This window comes from Limulus polyphemus, unplaced genomic scaffold (genome assembly GCF_000517525.1).
Source record: "Limulus polyphemus unplaced genomic scaffold, Limulus_polyphemus-2.1.2 Scaffold2541, whole genome shotgun sequence".
Taxonomy (NCBI): Eukaryota; Metazoa; Arthropoda; class Merostomata; order Xiphosura; family Limulidae; genus Limulus; species Limulus polyphemus.
The window spans coordinates 44,964-57,733 of NW_013668151.1; the positions used below are offsets into that span (position 1 = coordinate 44,964).

The window sequence follows — 12,770 nt, forward strand, 5'->3', positions numbered from 1 at the left end:
TCAAACTGTTATTATATCTACTGACCACTTATCTCGATAATTGTTTTGGCGTCTGCTCATCAACATTCATCATATCTACAAATATTAATAACCTCTCTATCGACTCACAGCTTGAAGTTGTTTCGCTATTCTCAATTTTTGGACATTTACATATCTGCCTATCTCAAACTTAAATATAATGTTTTTGAAATTAACGTCTTAATAATTTATAAATATATATATATATATATAATTTAATCATAAGACAACGAAAATGGCTTCAAGTTAGCCATATCTCAGCCATATAAGAACAACTATAAAAGCTTTTAGTCAATCATCAAAATTACAGAACTTGAGTATACTAGCAAATGGCTAAAAACAAACAGCTTATAATTAAATCGATAGCAATCTTAAAACATGTAAAAATCATGGGAGAGCAAATATAGCATAAAATATATCAACTTCTAGTTATAAGTACGTTTTTTAACTCTATTGATACTAAAATCTTCATGCTGAGAACGACAAAAGTATGGCATTAAATACACATGATAACCAGCTTTAAAATCCTGCCACATTAACTACTACTCACCGAATTTCGATCATTTATCACTTCAACCAACTGTACTGTTACACAGAGAAAGTAGTTGCACTGAAAGTCTTGGTGTTTATGGGTGGTATGGGGCAAAACTGCCGGTCTTACAAATGACGCAACGTGATCACCTCCCGTGTGTACGAGTATAAAACACCCTCTACTGGTTTTTAGTAAACTCTGTTCTACCCATGTACCGTCTTTACAACTGTATCCGCTACAATTAATAGAGTGAAGTTGATGCACGATTCTATATTAGGGAAAGACACATGCTGCTAGTAATGAAGAATACCTAAAAAACTATAATAAGTATTTCGCATGACACAAGAAAAGTGAGAACCACGCTAATCAATATTTGTGTTGAAAGAAGCTAGTTTACTCAGAAAAACATAAGCTATCATACTATATCATGAAACTTCCATGGGCTGTGATGCTCGAAATAAGAGAACAAATAATCATCAATCATTCATCCTAAAAATCATGTAAATACCTTGATTTCGTATTTCTCAAAATCAGCAAAAAGCAAAGAGTCTATAAAATTTTGTTTTTAAAAAATAAGAAATCGTTAATCTTATTTAAGACCTTATCACTACTGCTATGTTAAGACCTATTTTTTGTGAAGTATAACACCGTGAAGCTAACTAGGAAATGTTGTGAAAAGTTAACAAAAACTAATTCGCAATGAATACATTTACTATTTTCACATAGTTTTCAGCAAGAGCCATACTGTTGATAAAAAAATAAAAGGACACTTTTAAGAAAGAGAAGCAAAATGACGGTTTTAGAACCGTCAAAGCCTTCAATGAAAAGACACATTAAATGCGGTTTAGACTGTAATGGTCAAAATTATTATATCATAATTAAAATAATGTCCTTTCGATTTATGAAACGTAGCTCCTGCCATATTTTTATTGTTTTTAAGAAAATATCATATTGTAAAGTCAAAACATAAGTATAAGTTACTTCGCTATTTAAACATATATTATCCATCCACAAATAAATATTCATGTTTCTGAAGTGCAGATTTCGATGGAGCGAGCTACACTTTCATACAGTCAAATAATCTCAAGATTCTTCTTCACGGAGATTAATACTCGGTTTTTATATGTACATTCTATTTTCCATTTGTTCACCTAATTACTGAACTGTTAATTAATTAATCAAGACACTACGCCAATTAAAATAATGATTATATATATTTTTATTTTGAAGCTGATAAGTGGTTTTCAAATTTGTAACTACCTTTTTTTGTTTTGTTTTCGAACATTCGCGCAAAGCTATACTAGGATTATCTACGCTAGCCTGTCCTAATATTAAACTGACAGACTACAAGAAATGCAGCTAACCAACGACAACTCTTGTCTAACTGGATAGTGGGATTTGACAGTCACTCTCATAACGCACCGACGGCCTCAAAGTGTGAAATGCTTTTTCGCGGCAACGGCACACGAACTACGAACCCTCAATTCAAAGTCTGAACACACTATAACCACCAAACAGCGCCTAACCGTATTTTAGCAAGACTATATATCACAAAAGCACATATACATACGGTATTCAAGTTACATTCAAAATTGTGTAGTTGTGCACAAAGCTACACACGGGATATCGAAACCCGATTTGTAGTGTTCCAAGCCCACAGGAGAGGGGCCAAACTGAAAAGTATCGAGTGTAAGCATCTCTAAGTAAAATTTACTGGAGGGGGCAAACTGAAAAGTATCGAGTGTAAGCATCTCTCAGTCAAATTTACTGGAGGGGGCAAACTGAAAAGTATCGAGTGCAAGCATCTCTCAGTCAAATTTACTGGAGGGGGAGCAAACTGAAAAGTATCGAGTGTAAGCATCTCTCAGCCAAATTTACTATTTTCATAAAATTCAAAATAAGTGTACTTAATAAAGAAGTGATAGAACAATTTATGAATGTTGTATAATAACAATCAGCGTTAAAATTTATTTGTCCATACCATAAAATAAGACTGACTGTGACTGCTTTTACCAGCTGACATTCCCCCGACAGACCGACGTGCTGGAATGACTGTCTTGCTGTCATCGTCCTCTGTTGGTCTGAAAAAATCCAATGTACACTGATTGAAATCAACTTAACCAGCGAAACACAATAAGTTTATAGTTCAAAAGAAAAAAAAATATCAAGTATTAAAACGACACAAACTTCTGCAAAAGTGAAGGAACAAAATCTGTCATTATTACATAACATTAAGGATAACAGTGCTCTATTTTGGGGGGGTGGGAGTTCTCAAAATGAGTACACCGCTACAGATCATTTTGCATATTTTATTTCTAAACATGATCGTCTTTGCATACTTTTAGTCTAAATTATTTGGGTTTGTAATGCACAAAATGCACTCGTAACAAAACACCCATCAAACAATTATTCCAAACATATCGATATTCTTCAAAATCAAACCTAAAATATTTAAGCATTTAATTCTGACTAACCTATAGGCACTATTTTACGATTTACTTGTGAGGCTAAAAAAATTGTAAAGCTATTTAACATTTTCAGACATGTAGCGAAATGAGACGTATAACACAGACTTCCATCAGCTACGTTTTTATTTTTAACGTTTAACAGAAAACTAGTGTGGCTTCAAGAACCACTTTTATGTGTTGGTTTGGATATTTGCATCTTCATATAGTTTAATTTGATAAGTAATTTGCAATTAATCAATTAGATATACCTAAAGATCGAGTCGAATAATATGTGTGTACAGAGTGATGCAAAAGAAACCCACCCCCATGATATTTGTAGAGATCAAGGTAACAACGTCCATAACGTGTTTTGTAACAGGTACAATGTTCTATTGAGGTTAATTGCACTTAATAAGAACGACGCTCCAGGCTGAACTTGCAGTTACTTCCTCTATCATTCACAATGCTCCAAGTGATGCCATTAAACCAACACTACTAGACACCACAAATTTCAATGTAACAATTTTTTGCGAAAGGCTGCGAGGTCAACCTTAAACACATCTTGACAATATCTCACACGCCCTTCTCTGTAAGTAGGGGCATAGGCTTCCAAAATCACTTTTAAGCAAACTAAAGGCACAAAAATCTCTTAGAGCTGCAACATGTTGATGTCAAAAGGGTTTGCTATGATTCCAGTTTCTTCGGCAATCTATTTATTTCGAGGTGTAGATGAAAGCTTGTAAACATTAGGCTTGTGTGACTTCACATCCTTGTCTGATATCATGTAGATGATACCAGGAGATATGCACAACTTCACCAGAATGTCTTTATGTGCAAGAAGGGTTCTCATTTGCAGATGGATGTGGTTTTGGAGCCTCTTGATCTATTATACTCTGCTCTACGAATCTCCCCTCTTTCATGCAAAACATTTTTGGTTTTGCATCGTTTAACAATCTCGCTATACGAATACCCTTCTTCCGCAAGTACTGTTACACAATGTTTTAATCTACTCTGTTGACACTGCATTGCCAGACAGCCAGGAAATCACGTGGAATAAAATACATAGGTGCTAAACATGTCGCCTATAGCACAACTGCTCGTATATGCGGCGACACGTCACTGTATTAGCTTACAGAAATTATTCAGGCGGAAACATGAATAGGAACACTAAGGCTATCGTCAAAAAAATATATTTAATCTTTGAATACTGCAAAACTTACGTATTTCACAAAAAATATTCAAAAAAGCATGATATATAATACATGGTCAATAAATTAAGCAAAGTAAACGGTAACTGTGATACACTAGCATTAAACAAATAAAATATACAGTACAAAATTAGAAAACTGTTAAAATTGTCACTCGTAAATTACAGTATTTCCAAACCATATGAAATATATGGCAACTAAACATAGCTTATGCTACTCAAAATTATTTGTTTTGTTTTCCATATGCGTAAAAATTTAACTAAATCCTAATATTCTAAAAAATGTACTAATATTATATTTCCAAGAAATATTCATAACACCTACAGATTTAATGCAGCATTCATTAATATTACTATACAAATTTTCCTTTCAACTTTAATATTGCTATTATACCATAACTATAACTTTAAGCATTTTTATGTTGGAAACTTATTGCATCTGAGCCCATCTTTGCAACAATTGTTAGGTGATCAACTAGCTTGATTTTAGTATGAAGTACAGTAATCTTCCTGTTTTATATATAAACAATACGCATAACTGGTTAATTTAACGCTTGATGGGATATATTTTATTAACTAGGATGATCTGAGAAGAACTTTATATGATTGCCAAATGAGACCATAATGTAAGTTACTAAAAGTACAGACAGTCTCAGAACTGAGTTTAAGAAAATTGAGAATTAAGTAAATAATATGCAATTTCAACACTACAACCCTTCCAACAACGTCATTTTTATTTCTAACCAATCATTTGTATATTATTTTAACTAGGAATAGTTTTAACTATTATAGTACCCCCACGGCAGAAAGAGTGAACATGTTCAGAATGATAGGCGAGCGTACTAACCACCAGGCAAAACTATCTTTGTTATGGGCTATCTGTGGTGTACTCATTACGGGTATCGAAACCCTATTTTTAGCATCACAAGTCCTCAGATTTACCGCTGAGCCACTTGGAAGGACACCAAGAAAAATGTACGAACTAATGATATGCCCCCACTAATGATATTATGTATGTTTAAGTACCAACAATTTAATGATGTGGTCCCTGTCCACAAGACTGGGGTTGAGTTCTTTGACTCATCACCTTCAAAACTTAATCAGCTCTAGAACTTGCATGTAGTAGCTGTTTCATAAGTTTGGTTAATATCCATCCATCTTGTATTAAAATATTATGTTCACGGAATTGGGGAAGATTTTCTATGTCCCAATGAATTTTGACCTATGACCTTCAAATGTCAGTCACATTTATAACTCTGCATGTAGTCCTATTGTATAAGTTTGACTAAAATCTATCCATCCAATTTTGAGATATCCTGTCCAAAAGATTGATATGGAAGAACAGGGCCAACCAATACGCTGGTCCTGCGATGCTTCCCAGTAGTTGCATAAAAAAGTCTCAAGAAAAAATTACACAGAAATAGCGACGTCTGAGTAGTCACTGATAATTTTATCAAAATGTTAACCATTACAGACTGTAATAGCATATGTTCTTTAATGTAGCATATTTTTTAGATGTTTAACATAACCTTATTTTCATAGTTGTTAATTATATTTCCACAAGTCCTCCCCTTGTTTAAATTGCTTAATTTTACAATAAATGACTATTTTCTAAAAGTTTTGCAGATCCTGTATTAAACTTTCACAAGTAATAAATTAACTTAGACAATCTCCCTTAAATGTATTTTTGCGTCTCCGTGTAAGTATACGTTTCATACTACTGAATCAAGTTCCTTAAGGGTTATTCTAATAAAATATGTTGGTTTATATCTCGAACAATAGTTCTTGATATAATCTTGTTAATATGTTTGTGGTTAAGTATCTAGTCTTTCTTTAAGGTTAAGGTCACTAAACGAAACACATATTGAATTCTTAAGTTTTTAAATTTACTTTGAAAATATTCATAAATTAATGTTTTATAATAGTTGTGGTTTTATACTATAATTAAAGTAAATATTTTTAGTTTAACCATTAATTAAAGAACTAGGAATTTCCCTTTAACTCTTTTTTTTTAATTTATGATTTTTGTGTTTGTTGTTAAGTGCAAAGCTACACAATGGACTATCTGTTTTCCTGCCCATCGCGGGAACTGAAGCCTTGTTTTTAGAGTTGTAAGCTTTCAGACTCACTGCTGAGCCACTAGGGGCGTTATGTAGGGCATGATTTTCTGACAAGAATTATTTATCAGCACATCACCGTCTCTCAAATTTCAAGCATAAGAATTTAAAAGTATTCACCCATTGCAACTGTACGTAACATTCTAACGATGAAAAAGTCTTTTTTTGAATATAAAAAAAATTAAGTTTAATTCTTAATATTTTAAAATGTGACTTCTTTTCCAAAATTTTCAATCAACTACATATAACAAATATTATTGTTAATAAAGCTAATTTTCACACACAAAAAAGTACAGTAGCTTACCAATTCTTATTTCTTTAAGACAGCAACTGAACAGGAAGCTAATACAAAACAATATATTTATATAATAGAAGCCGCCCCCAAGTGGCACAGCGGTATGTCTGCGGACTTACAACGCTAGAATCCGGGTTTCGATACCTGTGGTGGGCAGAGAACATATAGCCCATTGTGTTAATTACAAACATACATACATACAATAAAAGCCACTCTATGTACGGAACTCCCCCTTTGTCGGCAACGTTCGCCTCTCTATTGGTATCGTTCAAATTAGCTCAGTATTTCTCACAAACAGAAGTCTCGCGTTCAAATCCCAGTCGAGTGAGACTTTTTTTACAACTTTTTAAATTATTAACTCATCATGTTTAGAGAAAGATATTACAACATTAAGATAAAATACGATAACATTATACAGCGGTTACAGTGCTCGACAATTAAATGGAAATCTCGATTGCAAAATCCCAGTTGAGTTGAGATTTTATGTTATATTTGCCATATTTATTATCATATGTATAACAAGCTCTTTGACTATTCGATAAAATACGAAAACAATTTCAGAATAAATCAGGGATAATATACATAATAAATACGTGTGACTTTATGTGTCAAAAACAACTTAAATATCTTTTCAACTCAATAGATGGCGCTAAAATACCTTATTATTGCTGTTTCTCACCTTCGGTAAGATATTTTTAACAATTCAGTCATAATATGTATAAGCATTTTTAATGAAAAGTTCTACCTTCGTGAATTTGCCCTTCACCATAAAATTCATTGCCTTTTCCATCACCAGTTTTTCGTATGGTTAAATTTATAATGCTTTGAACATAACGTATAATCAGAATTTACCGTCACATAAATAAAAAACACTAAATCAGTGGAACATTGTGCACAGGTAGCACATGAACCCATATGACAAACATAACTCAAAACGATTTTTAGATCACTTGTTAATCATTAATCTTATTTTATGCTAATAATTATGGTTCTCTAGTACATCGAAACGAATCAAATTACTAAAATAATATAATTACTACAAATATATTTCTTTTCCAAATTGATTGTTTGTTTGTTTTTAATTAAGAACAAAGCTACACAATGGGTTATCTGTGCTCTGCCCAACACGGGTATCGAAACCCGGATTCTAGCGTTGTAAGTCCGCAGACATACTGCTGTGCCACGGGAGGGCTTTCCAAATTGAAGCGAAAAACTAAACTAAAGGTGTTTCATATATTTCGCAGTCATGACATGTACTTAAAAACTTTACATAACACTGGCTGTTTTAAAGTCATTTAACCAGCAGATTTTCCACGCGTGCAACAAAAAATTAAGGGAAAATAAGTTGTTTACTCTCTACCCTTTTTGTATTTTTGAACCCAGATTTTGCCTATCCTTGATATGTTTTATTACCTTTGTTTTCACTTTCCTTCATACATACTTGTATCCCTTATGCTATCACTCTCATGGTTCTATTTTCCAAGTCTTCGTTTAATAACATAGCTCTTAACATGTTTTAACTGTGGTACTAAGCCTGTTATGATTTCTTGCTAATATTTTTCAACGGGAGTTTCTCTCCAACGCTAGATTCCTATGTCTCACAAGTGTAAATATCACTATAACGAGGCTTTGGCATTCATATTTGTGTGTGTTTTTTGTAATATTACTAAGTTACTTTATCAGATATTCAGCCACTCACTAGTATATACTTTCTATCGTCTACTTCTGTTTCAAACATTCTTTCTTCTGGTGTATTTAGTTCCTAGTTCGATTGCATTTCGCTTTTAAATTATCTCATCTATTTTACCAGACGGATAATTCGTTTTTTGTTGTTTTTTTCATGTTGGTTGAATCTCTCCCTATTACCTTTAATCGATTCATACCGTGAACAAACTATATTATCTAATTTATCTATATAAATTTTTGTTTTCCTGAAAACATCTAATAACTTTTTTAACTCTTCATTTCTACTTGTTCTTTACTGTTCATTTCTCCATTTGTCTACTTCTTTATTTGTTTTAACGTACGATTCTATTGTAACTAATTGTGTCTTAGTTTCTCAGGTCGTTTTCATACAGCTTCCGCCATATTGGTCTTATTAAATGACAGCCTTCCTGTAGAGTAAGGCCCGGCATGGCCAGGTGGTTAGGGCACTCGACTCGCAGTCTGCGGGTCGCGGGTTCGAATCCCCGTCACACCAAACATGCTCGCCCTTTCAGCCGTGGGGGCGTTATAATGTGACGGTCAATCCCACTATTCGTTGGTAAAAGAGCAGCCCAAGAGTTGGCGGTGGGTGGTGATGAGTAGCTGCCTTCCCTCTAGTCTTACACTGCTAAATTAGGGACGGCTAGGGCAGATAGCCCTCGTGTAGCTTTGCGCGAAATTCAAAAACAAACAAACAATCCTGTAGAGTAACTGCCCTGTAACTCTGTTTGACTGCTACATTTAAATTTTGATCTTTATCTTACCAAAATTGTATTAATTGCATTTTCTCATGTTATGGTAGTTTTCGACAATATATTTCACCTATCAGTTTTAAGTTAAACATCAAATGAAAATTCATCATTCGTGCCTCACAAACCGACATCTTGTAACAGAAGCCCAATAACATAATACATTATAATTTAACCAAGCCGAACAAAATCGCAAAAATACGTAATTCTCACAAATTTATTTATTATGGAACAGATAGGGTCACACATGTACCTTTTCGCAACGATTGTCACTATCATATTTAAGATAATTATTCTTATAACTGTCTTAACGGAGCAGTGTCGTTCGTCTTGACGTCCACAACACGCGCAGAATCATGTTTTCCTAAAGTCAAAATTTAAACCTTAACTTCATAGTAATTGTACTTTACCACTAAAGTACAACAAAATTAAGTAGTTGTGCAACTGGCCAATTTTTTGAGCGGCAAAGCACATACCAAGTTCTGCCCTTGGTGAAAGCCCGACAGATCAGGTGAAAATCTACGAGTGAAAGTAAACTCTCAGTCTTTTTAAAGTTCTTGGAATACACTTTAAATGTCTTATCTTAAAAGTTTTGTACGTTATCCTGCTCTAGCAAGCTAAGAACTGAGTATAAACATTGGGGTACAGGCGTTCTTCAATATTCACTATACATATTAAGCCATACCAGTGCAGTAACTACCCAATACCAAGGAAACATATTGTCTGTCTGTGGACGCATCTCCTCCTAAATGAGTTGACCGATCCAGACCACATTTGGCATACTAACTTAGTAGTCTAAGAGGAAAACAAATTCATATTACACTATCTCATATATTGAAAAATAAAAATATTCTATAGAATCACCCTTATATCGTTACTGTAGTAGCTACTGTAAATAGTTGAGCTTGAACAAAATTCACACCACAACAAACTTCTACAACTCAATGATATTAAATTAAATGTTCAGCATTTTGGATTGTTCTCCATAATAACCAAAATATACAGTAATAAAATATCCAGCTACAATGTGGAGAATAGAGATATTGCTGATGTTTGAGTTCCTGCTCTTTTCTGGTTAATACCATTGAACTTTCGGTTTATACTAAGGTTAGCTAAGCCTAAATTAGAAAAGTATTCATAATTAAGATATTTTTAGGATATTTCTTACTTATTTATGTAGAATATAGTTTTCCGTAGAAGCAACATTCAATATTATTATTAAATAACAAATAATGAATGCATTACATTATCAGGATCTACTGTTCTCCTTCAAAATCTATTGATATTAATCTATCAAACCAACTAAGTGAACACAACAAAAATATGATTGTAATAGGATATCTTAATAGTAAACATATAGTATTTGGATGTAGTACAACACCTACAAATGGAAGAAAATTACCTAACTTCTTAGAAGAATAGTGACTGTGTGTTGTTAAATGATGCTACACCTAAACACATACATCTCTCACAATAAAAGTGATACCATTGATATTTGCATATGTTTACCGTAATTCAGTAATAAATGTTCAACTTGCAATGTAAGATATGATCTTGACAGTGATCATCTACTCATCTGGTGCGTCTTTAATCTCGAACCCCACCATAATAAACCTATGGATACACCGAAATTCAATTATAAAAAACAAATTGGAAATAATGTGTAAATATCCTCGATAAATTACTACCGGAACAGACAATAAATCGAGCCGAGAAACCGTTCAATCAGCCTAACCAGCTGCATAGGCAAAATTTTAGAAAAAAAATAAGCAATACTCTATCCACATTTCTAGAAGTAACCTCAAAACTACCTGAAGTACGAAATGGTTTTAGAAAATTTTGGCAAACTACAGATCATTTAGTTAGGTTAACTGAAATCATAGTAGATAGCTTTAACCGAAACAAATGTACTGTCGAGAAAATTTTCAACACTATGACATAATGGTTTACGATTCCTCATGAAACAAATGGAATTACCGATAGGTGTTATTCACTGTTTATCTAATTTTTTGGAAAAGAGAAAATGCAAAGTAAATGTGGAGGGGCACCTATTCAGAGTATTTTCCCCCTGAGGCAGGTGTTCCCCCCAAAAAAGTACTTCTTCCCATCCACTTCATCATGTATGTAAGCGACATGCCCTTAACAAATCCAAATTTTAGTCTTATTTCTTAATTTCCAGACACAGACTGTGGCAATATAGAAGAGCTCCACAGCACCCTCAAAAGCCGCCACAAACTTACACAACCAGTACTAAACGAAATAGCTGAATACTTTCAAAAACATAGACGCTTACACGCAACTCGTCTAAATATTTCAACATCAGCAAAATTGTTAGGATTAAATTACGATTCTAAATTAACATGGATAAATCATATCACCCATATTAGAAATACAGTATAGCAACTATTCTAGGAGACTGTTGAGTAAAATTACAGGAGCATCACCAAAAATATCATTAAAATTTATAATCTGTACATATGTCCACTAACTGAATATGCCCTCTCCAGCATGAATCGACACTTCACCATCACATATTAAGAAGCGAAACACACTATAAAATTCAGTAATCACCACAGCATTTGGATTCTCCACATCAACATATTTTTATGCACAAATGTGCAAACATACATCCAATGCACGACAGACTCCTAGATTGCTCGTTCAGATATTTTGACAAATATCTATACAAAAATGATTTACTAACCTATATAGATCGCTATATCACACATGATGATGATAGCCCTAAATATATCTCTCTCCACCCAATACGTACCATAAAAAGGCCATCTATGCTAGACCATAAAATAAACCTCAAATTAAGATATCAAAAGTGTATTTATGTCAAATAAGCGTCTAATAACTTAATATAGTGAAAAATTGACGATTTGTCAACGTAACTGTTTATGAAGTGTTGGACTTTTGTACAATCAAATTAAGAGAAGTGGCTTAAAGCACTAAATGCTATAAATTTTTCATTCATGGAAATGACCCTGAAGAGGGAAGTGCGATCAGTGTAATTACCTGTAAATAAAAATAAACATACCGTCAAGAGGGTTTGTTTGTTTGTAATTAAGCACAAAGCTACACAATGGGCTATCTGTGCTCTGCATACCACAGGTATCGAAACCCAGTTTTTAGCGTTGTAAATCCGCAGACATACCGCTGTGCCACTGGAGGGCCCGTCAAAAGGGAGAAAGAAGTCTGGATAGCATCTGACCCTCCTAGGTCGCGCAAAACCTATCAAATTCCCAACACAGACCTGCATTGTAACTGGATATTTTATTACTGTATATTTTGGTTATTATGGGAAACAAGACTTTTGGCTGAACATTTTTTCTACAATCTTTGACTCGTAGAATTTTGTTGTAGTGCGAGTTTTGTTCATATTCAACCATTTACAATAGCAACTACAGTAACGATATGGGAGTTGTCCTATAAAATATTTTATCCTTTAATATATGGGAAAGGTCTCCATGAATTTGGTTTGGTTTTAGACTACTAAGCATGCCAAGTTTGGTCTGGATCGGTCAACTCATTTGGGAAGAAATGCATCCACAGACAGACAATAAATTTTCCTTGATATTAGATAGTAACTGCGCTGATTTGGCTTAACATTAGAGGTGCATATGTCATCATAGTGTCTATACGATACGTATCTAGATACAGAAGTTTTACCAACGGCTTGTTACAAAGTCTGACAG

At 33.6% G+C, this 12,770-nt stretch overlaps 1 protein-coding gene across 1 annotated transcript in view; it reads right to left on the reverse strand.

Annotated features, from left to right (window-relative positions):
• LOC106467246 overlaps positions 1–12,770 on the reverse strand; it is a 64,977-nt gene that overhangs the window by 37,581 nt on the left and 14,626 nt on the right. Inside the window, exon 3 of the mRNA XM_022395377.1 lies at positions 2,532–2,631. Coding sequence (XP_022251085.1) covers positions 2,532–2,631 — 100 coding nt within the window. The remainder of the gene's footprint in view (positions 1–2,531; positions 2,632–12,770) is intronic.